Here is a 25,418-nt window from a genome sequence, read left to right as displayed (position 1 = left end):
CAGAGCAGCTGGGCAGGGCCGGAAGGCTCAGGCGTCCGACAGGCAGCTCTGGATCCGATCCACCCACTGCTGGGCCGAGGGCCTATCCTGGGTACAGAAGTTGTAAACGCAAAGTGTTGTCTTCACGTCAAAGAAGGCTTTGTCCCACAAAGACCTGCGCAGCAGCTGGCCCCTGCATTCCCCCTTCTTCTCGTACAGCATCCCCAGTTCAATGCGCTCAGTGTCAGAGTCAAGCAGGAAGGTCCAGAACGGCGGGACATATGGTGGCAGCCGAGGAAACTACGGTAGAACTGGCTGAACTCAAACTCTAGGGGAAACTGCAGATGGGCCTGGTATTACGCAGTCCAGGAACTGCAGGAAGGTGAGTGTGAAGCTGCTGCTCTGCCCAGTCAGGGTGTGGGCCCCGCAGTGGCTGAAGTGATGACCGAAGGACAACTACTCCTTCTCCACCAGCAGGCGGGAGCCCTCCAGCGTGCAGTAGAAGGGGTCTGAGAGCAGCTGTACCAAGGATACCGCCTGGGTGGTTATGTCCCAGCCATCCTCTACGCCTACCAGCACGGAGGAGTCTGAATCCAGGACCTCTACCACCAGCACTGACACCTGCAGCAGCTTGCGGATTGGGGTCAGCCGCTCCGAGTCCTCCAGTGAGTGCAGGGAGGAGTCTGGGCCGGGCTTATTAGCAGGGCAGCCCAGGACACGTGCCTTCAGCAGCTTCTTGAAGTTGGCCTTCACCTGCTGTGCCTCGAATACCTCAACAGGCACCAGCTCCCACTGCCGCAGGGGGTCTGGCGGCACACCCTTGAGCTGGGCTGTGTTCCCGAGGATGCAGAGGGCTGCTCACTGCAGCCACAGGAAGCCCGGGTGGGCGAGGGGGCCCTGTTGCCTGGGGTGGGGCCAGTGCATCTGTGCCAGCTAGCCAGGAGCTCATATCGGCGCCAAGCCCACTGCTGCGCCCACTGGTCTGGACACTGCCCCACTTACTTCGGGGTGCAGTGTCTGGAGGGCAAAGTCTCCATGGGGTTGGACAGTGTGATGACCCTGACTCTGGGGCTGGGAACGTGACTGCCCATGTGGGCTGAGGAGAAGCCGCTAAGCACGTTGCATCCCGATGCGTTGGCATAGCGGGGTATGGAACTGATCAGAGCTTGCAGGTGCTTCTCCTGCTCCAGGCTGCTCGAGTCCACCTGGGGCTGGCCTGGAGAAGGTGCGTTCTGGATCTTGAAGAGGCCGAGGACACCTCTGCCCTGCAGGCCCCCAGAGTGCAGCAGCACTGCCTTGGACCGCCCACTGCACCAGCAGACCATGGGGAAGCGGTTCTGGCGGTAGCAGCGGGACACCCACTGCAGGGCGTTGTCCTGGACACCCTGGAGCATGACCAGCAGCCCCGGGTAGCTGTGGCAGATGGTGGTCAACATTGACCAGAGAAATGCGAAAGGGCTTTGGCCCAGCTCAGGCTGCTGCTCAGGGTGCCAGCCCGAGGTGCTGGTAGTCGCGGCAGCAAGCCTCTTCCACCAGGATGCTGACGGTCACGAGGTCTGAGGGTTTCAGAACTGAGGACGGGGTCAGCATGCTGGGCTCCAGCTCCTCTGACACTGAGATCTCGTCCCCCGGTCCTCAGGGGGCGGCTGGCCCTGGTGCTCCCAGCTTGGGGGGTTGTACGTCTTGTGAGTGACATGCTGGCGCCCGATGGTCATCTTGGCATTCTTGAACAGGCTGCGGGACAGGGTTCTGAGGGAAGGACCCTTGTCCTTGGTGACTCGGGGTGGCCGGCCGAGTGTATGGACAGAGCCCAGAGTGAACACCAAGGTGGCTCTGACGTCCGGTGGGTCCCGCAGCTTATGCAGCTGCCTGTGGAAGTTGCTCTGGATGATTTTTAAAGCTCCCTTTGGCTGGGCGCAGTGGCTTATACCTGTTATCCCCGCACATTGGGAGGCTGAGGCAGGAGGATCCCTTGAGCCCAGGAGTTCAAGACCAGCCTGGGCAACATAGGGAGACCTCCATCTTTACAAAAAAATTAAAAAGTTATCTGGCTGTGGTGCTGCACGCCTGTAGTCCTGGCTACTCAGGAGGCTGAGGTGGGAGGATCACTTGAGCCCAGGAGTTTGAGGCTGCGGTGAGCTGTGATCATGCCACTGCCCTCCAGCCTGGGTGACAGAACAAAACGCTGTCTCTGAAATAAATAAATAAATAAATAAATAAATAAATAAATAGTCCTCTTCATTCTTGTTTGTTTTGGAGGCTGAGAAGGGCTGACGTGTCTTGGTGACAGGGACCAGCCTGCGGGCATGAAACTTAAAAACTCACCCAGACAGAAGGAACTGCTCGCTCTCAGAGCACAGCAGACAGCTCTGCTGGAACTGGGATCTAAGTCAAGCAGGGAGTTGCGTGGTTCTTGAAGAAATGGCTTGGGTATGACTCTCACCCCAGAGTCAGAGACAAAAAAACAGACTGATGGACTCCCAAGAACAGGAGTCATCTGTCACTTATGATGAACAAATTATATATATATAAAATATATGTGTGTGTGTGTGTGTGTGTGTGTATTTGAGACAGAGTTTTGCTCTGTCGCCCAGGCTGGAGTGCAGTGGTGCAATCTTGGCTCACTGCAACCTCTGCCTCCTGGGTTCAAGGCATTCTCCTGCCTCAGCTTCCCGAGTAGCTGGGACTACAGGCGTGTGCCACCACACCTGGCTAATTTTTGTAGTTTTAGTAGAGATGGGGTTTCATCATGTTGGCCCGGCTGCTCTTGAACTCCTGACCTCAAGTGATCTACCCGCCTTGGCCTCCCAAAGTGCTGGCAACACGGGCGTGAGCTACCATGTCCAGCCCAAATGGCATTTTTAAATGATCTCTATAAGGGTTGAAGTTCTGTCTGAAGCTACTTCACGTCATGCTAGAAAAGTGACCCCATTAAGATAAGCACGGTAGGTGCTGTGGTGGGAAGCAGAAGCTCTTGGTCGGCTTTTGTTCCCCAAGTGCTCACACCCTGGGGCATTCCCGCCACTCTCCTCCCTCCTCAAAGCTTCCTCTGGGAGCCCAAGTGCTAAACCCCAACAATGAGGGCAACGTGGGGCGGAAAACACTGTGTGTCTTCTTCGCCCCGGGAATGGAGCGGAACTTCCAATGGGAAGGGTTCGGTTCTCTCTCTCACCTGCACTGGAGGAAGAAGCTGGGGTGAGAGACAAGAATTCAGCCTCTGAGGACTTTCTTTGTAGGGTGAGAAAGCCCTGGGAGTTAGGATCACAAAAGTAGAGATTAGATTAGATTAGATTAGATTAAAGTTCAACCATTACTAAGCCTGTCTGTATCCCGTGCTCCATGAATGAGGGGTCCTGTATTCCTTGTTTCTGCTGCAGTCCCAGTGCTCAGACAGTGCTTGGCATACAGCAAGCACTCACTAAATAGTTGAATGGATGAATGGATGCCTCACTTTCCTCATTTATACAACAGAAATCATAGTACCCCCCTGTATTCACTATCAGTTGCTATGTAACAAATTAGCCCCAAATTACTTGGTGGCTTAAAACAACAGTCACTTTATTCCCGCTCATAATTTCCATGGGTCAGGAATTTGGGATTTTTTTTTTAAGACGGAGTTTTGCTCTGTCGCCCAGGCTGGAGTGCAGTGGTGCGATCTTGGGTCACTGCAACCTCTGCCTCCCCGGGTTCTAGCAATTCTCCTGCCTCAGCCTCTCCGGTAGCTGAGAATACAGGTGTGTGCCACACCACCCGGCTAATTTTTTGTATTTTTAGTAGAGACAGCGTTTTGCCATGTTGGCCAGGCTGGTCTCAAATTCCTGATCTCAAGTGATCTGCCCACCTTGGCCTCCCAAAATGCTGGGATTACAAGCGTGAGCTGCCGCACCTGGCCAGAATCTGGGATTTTGTGTGGCTCTGTCTCAGGGTCTTTCATGCCACTGCAGTCAGACAGTGGCTGGAGTCAGAACAGGAGGGGACTGGCCAGGCATTTCTCTCTCTTTGTGGAGTCTCAGGGCTTCTCCAGCGGGTGGCTTTGGGCTTCCTCACACCATGGTTGCCCCAGGGCTCCCAGGCAAGTGCTCTGGTGGGGAAAGTGGAAGCTACTTCACTGCTGTAACCTAGTCCGAGAAGTCACAGAGCGTCACTTCTGCCACAGGCCCAGGCCCGTCTGGATTCAAGAGGAGGGAACGTGGACTCTGCTTCCAATGGGAGGAGTGTCGGTGTCCCATGGTAGGAGCACCGAGTGGGGGGAGCTCGTGGTTATCTTTGGAGATTCAATCTGCCGCTGCTAGGAGGAGGCCAGACTGACATTCGAACCCAGGCAGGCTGAATGCAGGCCCTGACCTCTGCATCACCGCTGCACGGGGCTGCCCCAGGAGAGGCCAAGTCTCTCAAAGACCTGAAGCAGAACTACGCGTCCTCCGCAGTGAGGCCCACAGCAAATACCCTTTGCAAATACAAGATGCCTGGGTTCGTTTACTGTGGCTGTCCTAACAAAGCACCACAAAGTGGGTGGCTTCAAGCAACAGAAATGGTCTCCTACAGTTCCAGAGTCCAAAAGGCTGAGACCACAGTGGGGACCTGGCCATGCCTTCTCTAAGGGCTCCAGGGAGGGGCCGTCCTTGCCTCTCCCAGCCTCCAGGGTTGCTGGGAATCGGGGGTGTTGCTTGGCTTGTACATGCACCACTGCAGCCTCTGCCTCGGCTTTTACTCGGCCTCCCTGCTGCCTGTCTGTGTCTGCGTCTCTCCTCTTCTTACAAGGACATCAGCCGTATTGGACCAGGACCTACCCTAATCCAGTATGATCTCATCCTAACAAATGACATCTGCACAGATCCTCTTTCCAAACAAGGTCACACACTGAGGCTCTGGGTGGACATGAATTCTGGGGACATGATTCAACTCACAATGGCCCTGTCTGATTTCCCAGTCATGCCCTGCCCAAGTTCCCGGCCCCTCATGAGGCTCCACACAGCCCTTTAAATGGGGGGACATGGCTCCTGGGTCACTGAGCACATCCAGGAGGATGCAACCAGCCTCGGAGGGCCTAAAACGCTGAGCCGGAGCGGCAGTGGCCACCTTCACTGGGGAGTAAGGTCGGGGAGGGGAGGCAGCCAGAGGGCCTTTGGTGGCCTGCCAGCGCCTCCCTCACTTCCCACCTGTCACAGGACTTCTTCCGGTCCAGCCGGCTCTGCTCCTTGGTTGACCCTCCCAAGCACAGTGCGTCCTCTCCTGGGATGGCTCTATTAATAACCCTCATGTGGATGTTCTGGGAAGGCCATTCATGCTTCCTGTCCTCACGTGTGGCCCCCACTCTACGCCATTCATGAGAGTGACCCGCAGGCGTGACTGGCTCCCTCCCTTTCTCCACCGCCAGCATGTCTGCAGGATCCAAGGTGCCGTGTGTTTGCTGTTCACAGCGACCCATGAGTGAGAGGCGGCCGTGTTCACACCATAGTTTAAGTTAACGATGCCCGGCTGGGACGTGCGCTGTGTGGCCCTCCTCAGGGACTACAGTGTGGCAGAAACAAACACCCTGAGCTTCCTCTCTTCTCTTTCTCCTGCTGATATTTTGCTGCCCCCCCCAACAATTTTTGAATCCAATGTAAGCTGTAAAAGGCAGCCTCACGAGTGCTAAGCGGTGGGGGGAAGGATGGAGAGGGGTCTGCAGGGGCAACTAAAGATTCCTAGCATGAAAGGCAACCACTATCTATCAAGGATATTCATCCATCTAATGGGGATAATAATTTATCCTAGGGCTGTTGCTAAGGCTGAGTAAATACATCTAAAGTGTACTAGCAAGGTTAATGGCACCCATCTGAGTTCAAATCTTTGCACACGTCCTCACCTAAATGTAAAAACTCAACAGAGAATGCAAATGATGCCATGACTCGCTCCTTCAACATTACTAGGAGACAGAACCCAAAAAACTTCAAATAATCTGCAGGTAGGAAAAAGACCAAATACCAGCAGACCTCCCACTGCCACTATAGGTCATAAGCAGGGTCAACAGGGCAAGGGAGGCTTAAAGGACTCAATACAGGCCAGGCATGGGGGCTCACACCGGTAATCCCAACCCTTTGGGAGGCAAAGGTGGGAGGATCACTTGAACTCAGGAGTTCGAGACCAACCTAGGCAACATGATGAAATCCCGTCTCTACAAAAAAAAAAAAAAAGAAAGAAAGAAACAAACAAACAAAAATCCCCCCCAAAATTAGCCAGACATGGTGGTGCATGCCTGTAGTCCCAGCTACTTGGGAGCCTGAGCAGGGAGGATCACTTGAGTGCAGGAGGTCAAGGCTGCAGTGAGCTGTGATCATGCCACTGGACTCCAGCCTGGGTGACAGAGCAAGACCCTGTCTCAAAAAGCACAAAACCAAAAAACCTGTACATGGATTTTTAAAATATAGATTAAAACATGTAAGCACAAAATATGTAAATGTAGTAAACATTGCTCAGGCAACACACCTTTGGTGAGGCTCCTTCCCTGTGTCCAGTCCTGCACCAGCCATTCCAAGTACAAAATGGCTCATGTCCTGTGCAGCTTCCATCCCAGAGGGGGAAACAGACAAGGCACTGAAGAATGTACTGAACAGTGGCCTCCAAAAAGGTGTATTCATTTCCCAGCTCTTGGAACTTGTGAGTGTGACCTTATTTGGAATAAAAAGCCATTGCAGATGTCATGAAATTAAAGATCTCGAGAAGAGATCATCCTGGATATACGGTGGGTCCTAAGCCCAATGACAGGGGTCCTTATAAAAGAAAGGGAGAGAGACACTTGAGACACAGAGATGCAGAGAAGGTCATGTGAGAACAGAGTCAGAGATGGGAGTGGTGCATGGACGAGCTGAGGAACGTCAGGAGCTGGAGAGGCCAGGAAAGATCTCCCGTATAGTCCCAGAAGCAGCTTGGCCTGGACAGCATCTTGATTTTGGATTTCTGGCTTCCCGAATGATGGAAGATGCTTTTCTGTTGTTTGAAGCTGCTGAGTTGGTGGCCATTTGTTATAGCAGCCCTGGGAAACAAATGCAGGGAAGGCATTTTCCTTGCAACCAACTTTAAGATCATTGCTTGAGGCCAGCACGATGGCTCACACCTGTAATCCCAACAATGTGGGAGGCTGAGGTGGGAGGATCATTTGAGGCCAGGAGTTTGAGACCAGCCTCAGCCATATAGTGAGGCCCTATCTCTACCAGCCCCTACCCAAAAAACAAAAAAACAAAAAAACCCCAGAAATTAGCCAGACGTGGTGGCACCTACCTGTAGTCCCAGCTGCTAGGGAGGCTGAGGTGGGAGAATGGCATAAGCCCAGGGTTTGAAGCTGCAGTGGGATTCCAAAGTGCTGGGATTACAGGCATGAGCCACCGAGCCTGGCCTGTTCCCTTACAAATATCTTTTAAGTCTTTGTTCCAACATCACCTCAGTAGTGAGCTCTTTCCTGCTAAAAACCCAACTCCCAGCAGCCCCTCCCTTCTCTCGGCTTCATTTTCCTCCTTAGCAAGCATGGGCACCTTCTATATATATATATATATATATATATATATATATATATATATATATATATATATATATATATTTTTTTTTTTTTTAGTCTTGCTCCATCCCCGAGGTTGGAGTGCAGTGGCGCCATCTTGGCTCACTGTAACCTCTGCCTCCCAGGTTAAAGGATTCTCCTGTCTCAGCCTCCCTAGTAGCTGGGATTACAGGCACCCACCACCATGCCCAGCTAATTTTTGTATTTTTAGTAGAGATGGGGTTTCGCCATGATGGCCAGGCTGTTCTCAAACTCCTGACTTCAGGTGATCCGCCTGCCTCAGTCTCCCAAAGTGTTGGGATTACAGGTGTGAGCCACTGCACCTGGCCAGCATGGTCACCTTCTAAGACACAAAATACTCTAGTGATTTGGGTTATTGTTCATCTCACCTCCACTAGAACAGAAGCTCCCCCAAGACAAGGATTTTATCTCTTTTGTTTGTTGCTGTATCCTCAGTATCTAGCGCAGAGTAGGCATTCAGTAAATCTTGGTGGAATGAATGAGTGAATCCCAGGTTAAATGCAGCGACTAAGGAAAGAGAACTTGTTGGGTGCCACCTCTAAGTGGCCCTGCCTGCCCTCCCTGTCCCTGTCAGGACACAGGTCATGGGGACTGCTCTGTCCTGGAGAGAACTGGAGGCTGGCCAGCTGCTCCCTGATCCATGGCCATCTAAAGCCTCTGAGCCCACTCCAGCCCCTCCAGCAGGAAGATGTGAGCTTCTGATGGCCCAGCTCCAGTGCTGTGGGCCAGAGCAGCCAGGCAGGGAAGGAGAGCTTGGTGGAAAGGTATGTGTTGAGTCACCCTCACTCCCCCAGACTGCATGTCCTGGGAGCCTTGCGGGAGATAGTGGCTGAGGGTGGGTGACAGGCCCCCAAGAGCTACCTCAAAATAAGTCCCTAGCAGAGCCATCCTGTGGCCATCCTAGCTTCCTCTTGCCCCATTTTCAGGCCTAGGACATTCCCTTCTCCCCCACCCACAGGGCTCAGCTCAACCAGCCCTGCCCCAACAAACTATGAGAATTGTCCAAACGGCAGGCACAGCAGGTGTAACTGGGAGGAACAGCCACCGAGCTCAAGCTCGAAAACATGTGGTGGAGGTCATGTTGATGGCCATGATGATGATGATGATGATGATGACAAAGGTATCAGTGAGAGTCCTAGTCAAAAACCGATAGCACACTCACATTAGAACAATTCAAGAAACATTAATAAAGGCTGTTTACAAAGATGTAGGCATAGCATATAAAGGTATTCAGAGGCCAGGTGAAGTGACTCATGCTTGCTATCCTAGCACTTTGGGAGGCTGAGATGGGAGGATCCCTTGAGCCTGGTAGTTTGAGACCAGCCTGGGCGACACAGTGAGACCCCATCTCTAAAAATAAAAATAAAAAATTAGTCAGGTGGCCGGGCGCGGTGGCTCAAGCCTGTAATCCCAGCACTTTGGGAGGCCGAGACGGGTGGATCACGAGGTCAGGAGATCGAGACCATCCTGGCTAACACGGTGAAACCCCGTCTCTACTAAAAAAAATACAAAAAAATAGCCGGGCGCAGTGGCGGGCGCCTGTAGTCCCAACTACTCGGGAGGCTGAGGCAGGAGAATGGCGTGAACCCGGGAGGCGGAGCTTGCAGTGAGCTGAGATCGGGCCACTGCACTCCAGCCTGGGCGGCAGAGCGAGACTCCGTCTCAAAAAAAAAAAAAAAAAAAAAAAAAAAAAAAATTAGTCAGGTAGGGTGGTGCATGCCTGTGGTCCTAACTACTTGAGAGGCTGAGGCAGGAGGATCACCTGAGCCCAGGAAATTGGAGGCTACAATGAGCCATGATCACACCACTGCATTCCAAGCTGGGTGATAGAGTGAGACTCTGTCTAAAAAAATACCAAAAATAAAAATAAATAAAGGCACACAGATAGATAAACCACTAGACATTGTGCACAGGGAGGCTGGGTGCGGTGGCTCACACCTGTAATCCCAGCACTTTGGGAGGCCGAGGCAGATCATGAGGTCAAGAGATCGAGACCATTCTGGCCAACATGGTGAAACCCCGTCTCTGCTAAAAGTACAAAAATTAGCTGGGCATGGTGGCGCTCGCCTGTAGTCCCAGCTACTCGGGAGGCTGAGGCAGGAGAATTGCTTGAACCCAGGAGGCGGAGGTTGCAGTGAGCCGAGATTGCGCCACTGCACTCCAGTCTGGCTTCAGAGAGAGACCCCGTCTCAAAAAAAAAAAAAAAATTGTGCCCGGGGAAAACATCAACAGCCCAATTGCCACCCCTAAGTATGCAGGATCCTGACACAGAGAGAGCTGGGGAAGTGGTAGGTGCCAACGCTAGGTGGCATGGCAAGTCAGAGCTGGCAGAAAAAAACACCCTGAGCTCCCTCTCTTCTCTTTCTCCTGCTGATATTCTGCTGCTCACCAGCATTCATTGAATCCAATGTAAGCCATAAAAGTCAACCTCATGAGTGGTGAGCAGGGGAGGGAAGGAGGGAGAGGGGTCTGCATGGGCGACTAAAGATTCCCAGCGTGAAAGACAACCACCATCTATCAAGGATATTCATCCATCCAAAGGGGATAATAATTTATCCCAGGGATGCTCTGAAGGCTGAGTTAATACAGCTAAAGTGTACTAGCAAGGTTAATGGTGCTCACCTGAGTTAAAATCTTTGAACGCGTCCTCACCTAAACGTATAAGGTCAACAAAGAATACAAATGAAGCCATGATTCAGTCCTTCAACATTACTAGGAGACAGAACACAACAAACTTCAGATAACCTGTAAGTAGAAAAAAGCCACCAAATTCCAGCAGACTTCCCGCTGCCCCTGTAGGTATTGAGCAGGGTCAACAGGTCAAGGGAGGCTTAGAAGACTCAACACAGGCCAGGTGCGGGGGCTTACGCCTGTAATTGCAGCACTTTGGGAGGCTGAGATGGGAGGATTGCCTGAGCTCAGGAGTTCGAGACCAACCTGGACAACCTGGTGAAACCGTGTCACTACAAAAAAATACCAAAAAATTAGCTGGGTGTGGTGGCACAGGCCTGTGGTCCCAGCTACTTGGGAAGCTGAGGCGGGAGAATCACTTGAGGCCAAGAAATGGAGGCTGCAGTGTGCAGATAATTGATCCACTGCCCTCCAGCCTGGGGGACATAGCAAGACCCTGTGTCAAAAAAGAAAAAGAAAAAAAAAAAAAAAAAGGCACAGTATCAAGAGGAAGGAGAGGGAAGCAGAGTTAATAAACAAAGCACACAGAGAGTCATCTTCAGAAAGGGTAAGTCCAGCACTGAGTGTCCAGATACCAAACACGGGTTTGGGACTCAGTGGCTCACAACACCAGCTACAAGAAAGAAGCTTGGAAGTGAATGGCTTAAAGCCAGCAGCCTCAATAACGCATTGCCTCTGGGAGAGAATCTGATTAATGGAAGAGGTCGCTCATCTTCAGGATGGTCACCACCAATTCTCTCCTTTTCTATAGATGCATGTAGTTCCCAACGGAGAGGCGAAATCCATTCCTCTGCTCTCTTATATCTGGATTTCCCTGTGACTATTTTTGTTTTGTTTTGTTACGGGGTCTGACTATTGCCCAGGCTGGAGTGCAGGTGATCCTCCCATCTCCGTCTTCCAAGTAGCTGGGACTAGCTAGTATTTTTGTTTTTATTTTTAGTAGAGATCGTGTCTGGCTATGTTAGCCAGGGTGGTCTCAAACTCAAGCAATCCTGCCTTGGTTTCCCAAAAGTACTGGGACTATAGGCATGAACCATGGCGTCCGGAACCTGTGACTATTTTGTTTTGTTTTGTTTTGAGATGGAGCTTTGCTCTTGTTGCCTAGGCTGAAGTGCAATGGTGCGATCTCAGCTCACCGCACCCTCCGTCTGCTGGGTTCAAGCGATTCTCCTGCACCTCCGCCTCCCAAGTAGCTGGGATTACAGTCATGCACCACCATACCCGGCTAATTTTGTATTTTTAGTAGAGATGGGGTTTCTCTATGTTGTTCAGGTTGATCTTGAACTCCCGACCTCAGGTGATCTGGCCGTCTCAGCCTCCCAAAGTGCTGGGATTAGAGGCATGAGCTGCTGCGTCTGGCCACCCGTGACTATTTTAACCAATAGAAAATGATGAAGGAGATGCCGGGCCAGTTCTTAGAAGAGGACTGGCAGCTTCCACTTTGGACCACTTGCTGTGGGGAAGTCCATCACCACTGAGGAACTCAGGCTGGCCACACAAGGAGGCTGCATGCAGAGAGACACGATGGACCAGCCTCCATCTGTCCTAGCCATTGCAGCCCAGGTAAGAGGCATGGGTGAAATCTTCAGGTGACTCCTGACTCAGCCACCATCTGGCTACAACCACATGAAAGATCCCAAGTGATAGTCATGCAGCTGAGCCTCAACCACCCCTAGGACCATGAGATACAATCAAGTGATTGTTCTTTTAAGCCACTGAGTTTGGGGTGGTTTGTTGGACATTGAAAATCATTAAAACAATAGAGAGTGGTGGTGCACCTTGGAGATGTGGCAATGAACAGAAGTGAGGAAATAAGGGGGTGTAACGAACTGAACTGAATTGTGTCCCCCCAAATTCGTATGTTGAAATCTGGCTGGGTGTGGTGGCTCACGCCTGTAATCCCAGCACTTTGTGAGGCAGAGGCAAGAGGAACGCTTGAGCCCAGGCGCTTGAGACCAGCCTGGGCAAGGCAACATAGTGAGACCCTGTCTCTATAAAAAATCTAAAAATTGGCTGGATGTGGTGGTGTGTGCCTGTAGTCCAGCTACCCAGGAGGCTGACATGGAAGGATTGCTTGAGCCTGGGAAGTCAAGGCTGCAGTGAACCATGATTGCACCACTGTCCTCCAGCCTGGGCAGCAGAGTGAGATCCTATCTCAAAAAAAGTTAACCTCAGTATCTCATAACGTGACTATATTTGAAGACAGGGCCTTTAAAGGGGTAATTATTAGGTTGGTGCAAAAGTCATTGCAGTTTGCCATTACTTTTAATGGCAAAAACCACAATGACTTTTGCACCAACTTATATTTTGAAATGTGATCATTAAGGTGGGCCCTAATCCAGTACGACTGGTGTTCTTATAAGAAGAGGAGGCCAGGCGCGATGGCTCACACCTGTAATCCCAGCACTTTGGGAGGCCGAGGCAGGCGGATCACTTGAGGCCGGGAGTTTGAGACCAGTCTGGCCAATATGGCAAAACCCTGTCTCTACTAAAAATACAAAAATTAGCTGGGTGTGGTGGCACACGCCTGTAATGCCAGCTACTCAAGAGGCTGAGGATGAGACTCTCTTGAACCCAGGAGGCAGAGGTTTGTTGCAGTGAGCCAAGAATGCACCACTGCATTCCAGCCTGGGTGACAGGGCAAGATTCTGGGATGGACTGCTCATCCTTTCTCCGGCAGCCTCACACCGGCTGAGCCGTGTCTACTGTTGAGAGACGTGAAGAATGCCAGGTTTCTGATTTTTCTCTCCAGCTCCTCAAAGTTATTGAACACATTTTCTGCTTTCTGTGTGACCACAGGGGACTCACTCATATTACAAAAGGAGAGAGTTAAATCAGACAATGTTTGGGACATTTGTCTGCAAAGACTCTGAGACCCCGGCTGTTATCAAAGGCTGAAATATCTTGTTCTCACACATTTCTAAGAAAAAAGCAGGCAGTTTCGTTTGGAGATTGTCAGTTAAGAATCTTTAGAGGCCGGGTGCGGTGGCTCAAGCCTGTAATCCCAGCACTTTGGGAGGCCGAGACGGGTGGATCACGAGGTCAGGAGATCGAGACCATCTTGGCTAACACGGTGAAACCCCGTCTCTACTAAAAAATATAAAAAACTAGCCGGGCGAGGTGGTGGGCACCTGTAGTCCCAGCTACTCGGGAGGCTGAGGCAGGAGAATGGTGTAAACCCGGGAGGCAGAGCTTGCAGTGAGCTGAGATCCAACCACTGCACTCCAGCCTGGGCAACTCCAGAGCCAGACTCTGTCTCAGAAAAAAAAAAAAAGAATCTTTAGAATGGAAGTGACAGAAATCTAACTTAAGTTGCTTTGGGGAAAAAGAGGTCGAAGGGGCAGAATTATTGGCTCACAACTACAAAGTCCAAAGTAGATTCAGGCATTGCTAGATCCAGGGACTTTAATGCTGTCACCAGAATGCCAGCGATGGGGAAAATATGGGTGCAGCACAGTTCTTTCTGGAGGTGATAGGAAGGATAAGGTGACCCTTTCAGAGTCCCTTGTTCCTTAGCAAGGAGAGGGAGGGAGAAAGTGCAAGGGGCAGGGAGAGAGAGAGAGAGAGAATATTACCTGGCAATACACAGTAATTTCTATGCTCAGAAATTGCTGGTGAGGCTGGACATGGAGGGTTGGAAGTTTTTGGTTTTGTTGTTGTTGTTATTGTTGTTCTAAAGACAACGTCTCTGTCGCCCAGGCTGGAGTGCAGTGGGGTGATCCTGGGCTCCTGGGCTCAGGTGATCCTCCCATTTCAGTAGCTAGGACTTTCAAGTAGCTAGGACTATAGGTGACACCACCATACCTGGCTATTGTTTTATTTTATTTTATTTCTTTAATTTAATTTAACTTATTTAATTTCTTTCTTTCCTTCTTTCTTTCTTTCTTTCTTTCTTTTCTTTCTTTCTTTCTTTCTTTCTTTCTTTCTTTCTTTCTTTCTTTCTTTCTTTTTTCCTTCCTTCCTTCCTTCCTTCCTTCCTTCCTTCCTTCCTTCCTTCCTTCCTTCCTTCCTTCCTTCCTTCCTTTCTTTCTTTCTTTCTTTCTTTCTTTCTTTCTTTCTTTCTTTCTTTCTTTCTTTCTTTCTTTCTTTCTTTCCTTCTTTCTTTCTTTCTTTTTTGTTTTTGTAGAGATAGGGTCTCACGATGTTGCCCAGGCTGGCCTCCAACTTCTGGCCTCAAGCAATCCTACCACCTGGGCCTTCCAAAGTGTTGGGATTACAAGTGGGAGCCACCACACCAGACTGAGTGGTGGGAATTAACTATTTTCTTTCAAGCTGCCAAGCTCAGCCCTCCTTCTGTTAACCATGTCTAGAGATTTACTTCAAGAGCAGAGAAGGTCTACAGACCCATGCTGGTTTCCAAAACAACCCCTAACACACACACACACACACACACACACACTTGTGTGCACACTTGCATGTCTGCCACAGCTGTGAAGGGTCTGATGGTCCTGTGTAGGTGGTTTCTGGCTTTTGGAGGAAGTCTACGTGTCACAGAAGACAGAGGTACTACTAGGGGAGTGGAAGCAAGCAAACTGATCTCTAAAATGGGGTAAGCTGGCCGGGCATGGTGGTTCACACCAGTAATCGCAGCACTTTGGGAGGCCAAAGCAGGAGGATCGCTTGAGCTTAGGAATTCAAGACCAGCCCAGGCAACATGGTGAAAGCCTGTATCTACAAAAAAACAAAAAACAAAAAAATTCTAAAAATTAGCCAGGTGTGGTGGTGCATGTCTGTAGTTTCAGCTACTCAGGGGGCTGAGGCAGGAGAATCACTTTAGCCTGAGGAGGGTCAAGGCTGCAGTGAGCCAAGGTAGTCCCACTGCACTCCAGCCTGGGTGACAGAGTGAGACCCTGTCTCAAAAATAAAAAATAAAAAATAAATAAAGTGAGTTGACTTATTACAGTTAGGGCTTTTGTGCCTGGCAGAAACCTTAGTCTAGCCCTTTCATTCTACACAAAGGGAAACCATCCCAGAACAGAGAAGCAAACCGAGCAGAATCCTCGAAACAGGCCATGTGCGGTGGCTCACGTCTGTAATCCCAGCACTTTGGGAGGCTGAGGCAGGCAGATCACCTGAGGTGAGGAGTTCAAGACCAGCTTGGCCAACATGGTGAAATCCCGTCTCTACTAAAAATAAAAAATTAGCTGGGTGTGGTGGCACGCGCCTGTAGTCCCAGCTACTCAGGAGGCTGAGGCAGGAGAATTGCTCCAACCCAGGAGGCAGAGGTTGCAGTGAGCTGAGATCATACCACTGCATTCCAGCCTGGGTGAAAGAGGAAGACTGCATTCAAAAAAATTAAAAAAAAAAAAAAAAAAAAAAAAGAATCCCTGGAACAGAGCCACACAGTGAGTCAGCCATGGGCAGAGATGAGCCTGCCTCCTGCCTCCTGGGTCAGTGCTCCTCTGCCTCCTCCTTTGCCTTCCCCCAGGTGCCCAGTGCTCTTATACCATCCACTTTGGCTGCCCAGGATTGGGCTGGAGATTGAGGCCAAAGGAAAGCTACAGAAAAATCTTGCGGCTGGAGTCCTGCTCTCTGACCAGTCAAACCTTGTATTCTGCACAGCTTCTTCCTTCTGCAGAGAGCGTAGGGGTGGTAGCTGATCCATTACCCAGCCCTTCTAGACTCTGCTTATGCATCTGCTCTGTCCAGAGTGCCCTCCCCATCTTCCATCTTCCTTCTCGTGGCTAACTCATTCTTATCCTTCAAAGCCTTAGCCCAGCCCCACCTTCTCCAGCAAGCTCCCTTCTCGACTGCGCGCTCCTGCTGTGCTCACAGAGCATCCAGGACTCACTGCCACTGTCTCTGTCACTCACTGTGGCAGCCTGGGGAGCCTGTGATTGTGCCCACCTTTCCCCCTGCACTGTAAGCTTCTCAATGGCAGGGACTTTCTTGTCCATCATGTATCCCCACCTTCCAGCAGAAATATTAGATTTTCACCTGCACAGTTTCATTTTATGCTCACAACAACCCTATGAGGTAGCCATGAGAAAACAAGGAGAGTGGAAGCAACTTACCCAACACAGAGGTAGGAAGAAGTTGATATGAAATTGTGTCCAGACTGTTATTTCAGTCTTGACTGTGGGCTACTATGACCCCAGGCTATCGGTGAAAGTTTGGTGAATGACTTAAGGGTCTTATTTCTGTCTCTGTGGCCAGATTAAGCACTGAGAGTTGGACGGTGGTGGGGAACCAATACTTCTACCACAATAACCTTTACTGAGGGCTTACTATGGGACAGACACTATGCTTGGTGTTTGACATATACTCTGTTTCTTTCCCATCGCTGCTGAAACAAAGTCTCACAAGCTTGTTGGCTTAAAAGAACATGACTTTATTTTCTTACAGTTCCAGACATCAGAAGTCTGAAATCTGTTTCACTGGGCTAAAACTAAGGTATTGGCAGGCCCATATTCCTTCTGGAAGCTCTAGGGAAAAGTTCATTTCTTTGCCCTTTCCAACTTCTAGAGGCTGACTACATTCCTTGGCTCGTGGCCCTTTCCTCTATCTTCAAAGCCAGCAGTGTATTCTCTTCTCTCCTCTCTGACATCTGTTTCCATCCTTACATTTTGTCCCTCTGGGCTTGATCCTCTGGCCTCCCTCTTATAAGGATTCTTGCGATGACATTGAGCCCTTCTGAATAATCCAGGATAATCTCTCCACCTTGAAGTCCTTAACCACACCCGCAGAGTCCTTTTTACCATGTAAAGTAACATATTCGCAGGTTCTGGGTATTAGGATATGGACATCTTTTGGGGACTATTATTCAGGCTACCACAGACATCATCAAATTTAATCCTTGTACATTAATGCTGCAACAGAGGTGTTATGATTGGCTTCACTGAATAGACTTGGAAAGCACACGGTATATGACAGGCCCTTGATGCATGTTGATGGGGCTGATCTGGCATGAGAGTTGATTGACAACATGTCCTCCTCCCTGTACAGCAGGCCTTGGAGGATGTGTCTAGTTCTGTGTCTTCCCTCAAGTCTTCTCCCACAGTCCTCTCCACTGGGGACAGATAGAAACTGTCAGAGTGTCTGACACTTAGACACTTATTGTCCCACTTGGGGTCACTTTGTCTCCCCAGTGAAATCACAATCTCCTTCTGTGTAAAGATCAACTCTCATATACTACTAATTATTTGGCCCTTTATACAGTGCCACAAGCTTTTGCAGACATCATTTTTTTCCTTTTAGTCCTTGCAAGGACTGTCCATTTTACCGAAGAGCAAAGTGAGGCTCTGGCGAGATGCACAGTCAGTTTTTAATGGTGCTGGTTGATGAACCCTGCCTTGCTCCAGATCCTTTATCTCATGGTACCCACCATGAGGGACTTTCTGCACCCTCAGCAGCCTCTCACCCACTGACTCAGCTCTGCACTTGACTGAATTTTCTTACATCTTTAGCTTCCTCTTAACCTTTTGATACTCTTACTGTGGCATGCTCAAGCGCGCACACACACACACACACACACACACACACACACACAAACAGACACAAAACTACCCCAGCCCCCAGAACATTTCCAACACTGGTGTCTTTACACAGCCCTTACCCACCCACCCCCATTTATATTTCATCTGCAAAATGCTCATCTGAGCCGCTTCCCATTCTTTCTCCTGCACACACAGTCACCACTAGACTTGCACATCCCCTACAGCACAGCTCCCAGAGCCTTCATAGATGACAGGAGTTTCACCTAAGCTTGCTTTCTGTAGAAACACCTTGTGATCACCCTGTCAGTGATTATGAGCTTCAGGTCTGGAATCAGCCTGCCTGGGGTTGGAATCTGGGCTTTGTCATGTGTCAATTGTGTGACTTTTGGAAAGTAGATTAATTCATGAGCACCATTTCCTCGTCTGAAGTGAGGAATAATAACCATGCTTTTCTCACCTCAGGGGCAGATGCTATTTTTTAGGCAAGATTTGCTTAGAGGTCCCAGTTTCTTATTGCTGCCCTTCTCTGCCATAACTCTTCTCCCCTCGTAGACAGTTCCACTCCTCCAGCCTGCTGCTTCTTGACCCCAATTCTCTGGAAGGGGAGTGACATCAGTTGTATGCTTGAGGTGGGTATTTTAGCTGCTATGACTCTTCCCAGGGCAATTTCTCTTCAAAGTCTCATTTCTAATCACAGACAGGAGGCCCAGGACACCTGCTAATGAGAATTAGTTCATGGGTGACCAGATGAAGGAGGCTCTGAGAGAGGGGAACTCCCCATATCTCTGGTGTCTCAGCAAATAGATAACCACCATTCCAGCCCTCCTTTTGTTTTCTTTCTTTCTTTCTTTCTTTCTTTCTTTCTTTCTTTCTTTCTTTCTTTCTTTCTTTCTTTCTTTCTTTCTTCCTTTCTCTCTCTCTCTTTCTTTCTCTCTCTCTCTCTCTCTCTTTCTTTCTTTCTCTCTCTCTCTTTCTTTCTTTCTCTTTCTTTCTTTTTTATTTTTTCTTTTTATTTTTTTTTTGAGACGGAGTCTCGCTCTGTCACCCAGGCTGGAGTGCTGTGGCCGGATCTCAGCTCACTGCAAGCTCCGCCTCCCGGGTTCACGCCATTCTCCTGCCTCAGCCTCCTGAGTAGCTGGGACTACAGGCGCCCGCCAACTCACCCGGCTAGTTTTTTGTATTTTTTAGTAGAGACGGGATTTCACTGTGTTAGCCAGGATGGTCTCGATCTCCTGACCTCGTGATCCGCCCGTCTCGGCCTCCCAAAGTGCTGGGATTACAGGCTTGAGCCACCGCGCCCGGCCTCTTTTTTCTTTCCTTCTTTTTTTAGTCTTGCTCTGTCACCCAGGTTGGAGTGCAGTGGTGTGATCTCAGCTCACTGCAACCTCTTCTTCCCAGGGTCAAGCGATTCTCCTGCCTCAACCTCCTGAGCAGCTGGGACTACAGGCATGTGCCACGATGCCCAGCTAATTTTTGTATTTTTAGTACAGACGGGGTTTCACCATGTTAGCCAGGATGGTCTCGATCTCCTGACCTTGTGATCCGCCCGCCTTGGCCTCCCAAAGTGTTGGGATTACAGGCAAGAGCCACCACGCCCAGCCATCCTTTTGTTTTCTATCCTGTGTTGGCTTGGTGGGGGAGAGGAGGTGTTGACACCTGGAGGACACACATATAAAGCATTCCTGGGTGACTTTGTCATCACTGGGCCCTGTCTCTCAAAATTCCAGAGAAATCTGCTCTTCCCTTTAAGGGGTGAAAGAAGGGTCAGCATTCCAGAAGTTCCTGGTCATACCCAGGCTTTTAATGAACTGCCATTGGGGAATCAGCAACCCGTTGCTGTAAGGGCTATAGGATGAGGGGTTGTGAGAGCATAGGGAAGGGTCTCAGAGGTCTCTTGTCCCTGCTCTACGCAGGTCTTTCTGGTCTGAAAATCCCGTCGAAGAGAGCAGCTCTTAAGAGTTTGCTCCAAGTTCCCTTGGGACGATCAGCACCACGGACAGCGGCCAGGGCGCCCTGAGGACCCGCAGGCGGGCAGGGCGCACAGCGGCGAGCAGGTGCTGCGCTACGTGCGTGCCAGGAAACTCGCGCGTGGAGGGAAGGGGAGACACGCCGTGGGTGGCGGGGTGTTGGCCGGGGTTGTTTTCGTTCTGAGTCACCCTGTGCGCCCCGCGCTCACGTCGGGCCTCGGAACGCCGGGGTTCTCCCTGCCTTTTCCAGCAACGGTGGGTGGGGAGGCAAGACGCAAGCGCCAACCTAGGACACCCAGGCTTTTGCAGGAAAGGAAGAAGCGGGAGACGTGGACTTGTCTGTGTCTCCAGCGCGTTCCTGCCCCCTGCCCGACCTGGCCCATTTCTATACAAGGTCGGCTCTGCCCGGTCTCCACCTCCCGCGTTGCAGGCGCGGAGGGGCTCATTCCCGGGCCCTGATCTCAGCGGTCCGGAATGTGGCTGATAAATCAGAGATAACCCTGCAGGGCAGGGCGGGCGGACACTCAGCTCCAGGATAAAAGGCCACGGTATCCCGAGGAGCCAGGAGGAGCACCTGCAGGCTGAGGGCAGGTGGGAAGCAAACCCGGACACATCGCAGCAGCAGCAGCAACAGCAGCAGCAGCAGCAGCCTCCGCAGTCCCTCCAGAGACATGGATCCCCAAACAGCACCTTCCCGGGTGCTCCTGCTTCTGCTCTTCTTGCACCTGGCTCTCCCGGGAAGTCGTTCCCACCCACTGGGCAGTTCGGCCTCGGACTTGGAAACGTCTGGGTTACAGGTGAGAGCGGAGGGCAACTCAGGGGGAATGGACAGCAGCAATGAAAGGGTCCTCACCTGCTGTCCCAAGAGGCCTTCACCTTTCCTTTGGAATTAGTGATAAAGGAATCAGAAAATGGAGAGATCGGGTGCCATGACCCTGTACCCAAGGCAGTCAGTTCACTTGGGTGCCATGAAGGGTAGGTGAGCCCAGGGGTGGGTCCCTGAGGCTTGGACTCCCTCATCCATTGCAGGAGCAGCGCAACCATTTGCAGGGCAAACTCTCAGAGCTGCAGGTGGAGCAGATATCCCTGGAGCCCCTCCAGGAGAGCCCCCGTCCCACAGGTATCTGGAAGGCCCAGGAGGCAGCCACTGAGGGCATCCGTGGCCACCGCAAAATGGTCCTCTACACCCTGCGGGCACCGCGAAGCCCCAAGATGGTGCGAGGGTCTGGCTGCTTTGGGAGGAAGATGGACCGGATCAGTTCCTCCAGCGGCCTGGGCTGCAAAGGTGAGCAACCCCTGCCAACCCGGCCGCCTGCCCCCATTCCAGTGTGTGACACTTTTAGAGTCACTTTGGGGTTTGTTGTCTCTGGGAACCACACTCTTTGAGAAAAGGTCACCTGGGCATCACTTCCTCTTGTTGACAGCCTTCAGGGCCAAGGGGTGCCTTTGTGGAATTAGTAAATGTGGGCCTCTTTCATTACCATGCCCACAACACTTTCTCCTCACCTCCTACCTCTTATCAAAGGGGCAGAATCTCCTTTGGGGTCTGTTTATCATTTGGCAGCCCCTCAGTGGTGCAGAAAGAGAATCAAACATCTCCTCCTGGTTTCCTCTAAACTGTCTATAGTCTCAAAGGCAGAGAGCAGGATCGCCAGAGCGATGATAATCCCCAATTTACAGATGAGGAAACTGAGGCTCAGAGAGTTGCATTAAGCCTCAAACGTCCGATGACTAACAGGGTGGTGGGTGGTACACGGTGAGGGAAGCTCAGCCCCTGCCTCCATCTCCCACCCTAACCATCATCACCCTCTGTCTTGCCCTGACAGTGCTGAGGCGGCATTAAGAGGAAGTCCTGGCTGCAGACACCTGCTTCTGATTCCACAAGGAGCTTTTTCCTCAACCCTGTGGCCATCTTTGAAGTGACTCTATTTTTTTAATGTATTTATGTATTTATTTGATTATTTTATATAAGATGGTTTCTTACCTTTGAGCACAAAATGTCCATGGTGAAATAAAGTCAACATTATAAGCTTTATCTTTTGAAACGGATTTGTCTTGGCGCATTAAAAATAATCCCTAATTTCAAAGAAACCAACCCAACAAAAACCACAAAGCCCTGTGATCTCAAGGCACCGTCATGGTGGGATGGGGACATGGCCTCAAGGGTAGCAGGCTTTCTTTTCTTTCAGAGTTTTTAATGCTCTGAAATGTTATTAAATATCTCAAGTACTTGAGGCACTTGGGAGAAACTGCTTTTCAAAGCAGGGCAGTTTCTTCCTGGGTGTGGAACGGGTCCTGACATATGTGTGCAACCTGAGGGCATGCGTCCAGCCATTTTCTCCACTCGTCCTTGCTCTGCCTGGAATTCCACCATTAAAGCACTCTCCCTGGGGATTATTGCTTTCAGGTCTCAGCTAAAATGTCAGTGACTGGGGGCAGTGTGTGTGTGTGTGGATCATCTACATTCCCATTCGGGGGTGAGCCCTCCATCCTGCCCCAAATATCAGCTTTGAAACTCCAATTCCTGGGATCATCCTGCAAAGGAGCCTTCAAAACTCCAACCCACAAAGTGAGAGGGGTCTGGTGATTGGCCCACCTTTCCAGGGTGCTCCTCCCGTGGGGCTGCATCATCTCTTCTTCTCTTTGCCTTAATCAGTGGGGAGGCCATCTCCCCTATGGGTCCCCTTCCCCCACACCCTGCAATCCAGCCTCCCACAGTGCCAAGTTCCTCTCCTTTCAGATTCCTGGGCAGGGCCTCATGTCATTCCCTTTCTTACAATGCCATTTGTAATTCCAGCTCAGCTGAGGGGTAAGGCATCATGAGGTCCACTATTATTATGCCCATTTTCCAAATGGGAAAACAGACGCAGGAAAACCAAGCGTCCTATCCAAGAGCACACAGCGATGAAGCGCTGGTGCTGGGAACTGAGCGGAGATCCAGGTGACTCTCGAGCCTGCGCTCTCCAACTCTTGAGCCCCACACTCCTGTCCTTGAACTTCACTCTCAAGTCCTTTCTGATGTTCTCATCGGATGTTTCTTTGAATGAGAGGGACCTAGAGGGTGGGCCTTTGTGTTATTTATCATTTTAACCCAGTGTGCATCTGAGGATTTATGGATATCTAATGACATCAATTAAGATTGTTTAGACTGGGCGCGGCGGCTCACGCTTGTAATCCCAGCACTTTGGGAGGCCGAGGCCAGTGGATCACCTGAGGTCAGGAGTTCGAGACCAGCCTGGCCAACACGGTGAAACCTCTTCTCTACTAAAAATACAAAAATTAGCCTGGCATGGTGGTGTGTGCCTGTAATCCCAGCTACTCAGGAGGCTGAGGCAGGAGAATCACTTGAATCTAAGAGGTGGAGGTTGCAGTGAGCTAAGATTGCACCATTGCACTTCAGCCTGGGCAACAAGAGTGAAACTCCATAGTCTCAAAAAAAAAAGTGAGGTTTTAGGCCAGGGACGGTGGTTCACACTGTAATCCCAGCACTTTGAAAGGCCAAGGCAGAAGGATGGTTTGAGCCCAGGAGTTCAAGACCAGCCTGGGCAACATAATGGGACTCCCATATCTTCAAGACATGAAAATGAAAAAAATCATCTGGGCGTGGTGGTGCACGCCTGTGGTTCCACCTACTCAGGAGGCTGAGGTGGGAGAATTGCTTAAGCCTGGAAGTGGGGAGGCTGCAGTGAGCTGTGATTGCATCACTGTACTCCAGCCTGGGGACAGAGGGAGATCCTGTCTCAAAAAAACAAACAAAAAAAGAGAATAAAATAAATAAAAATGAGGTTTTAGGGGCAACTTATTTTTCCACCAACTGTGAGTCATGTCTAATGTTTCCGACCCGGGGAGAGCAATGAGTAATTAGAATAGTTAATATTCGGCCGGGCGCAGTGGCTCACGTCTGTAATCCCAGCACTTTGGGAGGCCGAGGTGGGCAGATCATGAGGTCAGGAGATCGAGACCATCCTGGCTAACACGGTGAAACCTCGTCTCTACTAAAAATACAAAGAAATAGCCGGGCATGGTGGCAGGTGCCTGTAGTCCCAGCTACACGGGAGACTGAGGCAGGAGAATGGTGTGAACCCAGGAGGCGGAGCTTGCAGTGAGCCAAGATGGTGCCACTGCACTCCAGCCTGGGGGACAGAGAGAAACTCTGTCTCAAAAAAAAAAAAAAAAAAGAATAGTTAATATTCATAAAGTCCTCATTCATGTACCAGGCACAGTCATACAGTCCTCACAACAACGAAGGAGTTAAAACTTTTTTTTGAGACAGCTCTCACTCTGTCATCCAGGCTGAAGTGCAGTGGTGCAATCTCGTCTCACTACAACCTCCGACTCCTGGGTTCAAGCGATTCTCTTGCCTCAACCTCCTGAGTAGCTGGGAGTACAGGCATGCACCACCACCCCCAGCTAATTTTTTGTCTTTTTTGTAGAGATAGGGTTTCACCATGTTGGCCAGGCTGGTCTCGAACTCCTGGCCTCAAGTGATCCACCTGCCTCGGCCTCCCAAAGTGCTGGGATTACAGGCATGAACCACCGTGCCTGGCCTGGAGTTAAAACTCTGACATCCCTCATTTTACAGATAGGGAAACCAAGGCACAGAGAGATTATATAACTTTCTCAACGTCATGTAGTTAGCAAGTGACAGAGCCACGATTCAAGGACCCGGACCCCTAACCACTATCCCACCCAGCTTTTTCCAAGCCAATGAATCAGGCTTGTGGGTGAGGTGGAGATCCCCCTCCTAGTGGCATCACTCAGTTCAACGTTTGGGGCCACTGCCTGCTGGTGGCCTTTCCCCTCTGCTCAGGTGATGAGGACACACCCCTCCCAAAATACTCACTCTGCACACCCAGCCAGCACTTTCGAATTGCTGCAGATGACTCTGGCTCATCCATAAATGGGGCTGAGATGGTGGAGGCTGTACATGCCATACATTCTGTTACTTGGGTCCTTTCCCCAAGCAAGGATAGAGGACCCCAAAGTGACCTGTGAAGGAGCCAAATGTGACAGTTGGAGCTGGGTAGTGGTAGTGGGCTTCCTGCTGTACCCAGTGAGTGACATCTCATCAAGCTCTCCACGTGGTTGGTGTTTGCAGGCAGCTTTGTGGTACATACACTGTCTGTGGCTGCCCTTAAAACCAGCCCTCCCTAACCTTTCCCCACGTAGCTGTAGCCATGGCCTTAACCTCCCTGACTCCCTGTCACCAACCTTGTCTCCCAGAGAAGCTGCCAAATGGTTTATCTCCATAGACACGTTTTTTTTTTTTTTTTGAGACAGAGTCCTCTGTTGCTCAGGCTGGAGTGCAGTGGCATGAATACAGCTCACTGCAGCCTCAACCTCTCAGGCTCAAGCAATCCTCCCACCTCAGTCTTCCAAGTAACTGGGACCACAGGCTCATGTAACACGCCTGGCTAATTTTCTTTTTTTTACTTTTAATTTTTTGTAGAGATGGAGTTTCACCAGGTTGCCCAGGCTGGTGTCAAGCTCCTAGGCTCAAGCAATCCTCCCACCTTGGCCTCCCAAAGTGCTGGGATTACAGGTGAGCCACTGTGCCCAGCCTTACAATTGTTATTTTATTTTTTATTTATTAATTGTTTTTTGAGACAGTCTTGCCCTGCTGCCCAGGCTGCAGTGCAGTGGCATGACCTTGGTTCCCTGCAACCTCTGCCTCCCGGGTTCAAGCAATTGTCCTGCCTCAGCCCCCTGAGTAGCTGGGACTACAGGCATGCACCACCACACTTGGATATATATATATATATATATATATATATATATATATATATATAT

The 25,418-nt window shown here is 50.5% G+C and overlaps 1 protein-coding gene and 1 pseudogene across 2 annotated transcripts; one reads left to right on the top strand and one right to left on the bottom strand.

The window, feature by feature from the left end:
• Positions 1–27: 27 nt before the first annotated feature.
• LOC112622871 lies at positions 28–5,407 on the bottom strand (annotated as a pseudogene).
• A 14,800-nt stretch (positions 5,408–20,207) lies between these two features.
• NPPB (natriuretic peptide B) lies at positions 20,208–21,663 on the top strand. 2 transcript variants are annotated; one of them, XM_025403957.1, is made up of 3 exons: positions 20,208–20,425; positions 20,658–20,913; positions 21,455–21,663. In XM_025403957.1, the coding sequence occupies exons 1-3, from the start codon at positions 20,300–20,302 to the stop codon at positions 21,469–21,471; spliced, it is 399 nt and encodes a 132-aa protein (XP_025259742.1). In that variant the 5' UTR covers positions 20,208–20,299; the 3' UTR covers positions 21,472–21,663. The 2 variants fall into 2 exon arrangements, with proteins under 2 accessions (XP_025259742.1, XP_025259740.1); XM_025403955.1 differs by having other exon boundaries at positions 20,658–21,663.
• The last annotated feature ends 3,755 nt before the right edge of the window (positions 21,664–25,418 follow it).

The sequence above is a fragment of the Theropithecus gelada genome, chromosome 1 (assembly GCF_003255815.1).
Source record: "Theropithecus gelada isolate Dixy chromosome 1, Tgel_1.0, whole genome shotgun sequence".
NCBI lineage: Eukaryota > Metazoa > Chordata > Mammalia > Primates > Cercopithecidae > Theropithecus > Theropithecus gelada.
The sequence above is the reverse complement of the archived record's forward strand: the minus strand, read 5'-3'. Positions and strand labels throughout refer to the sequence as shown.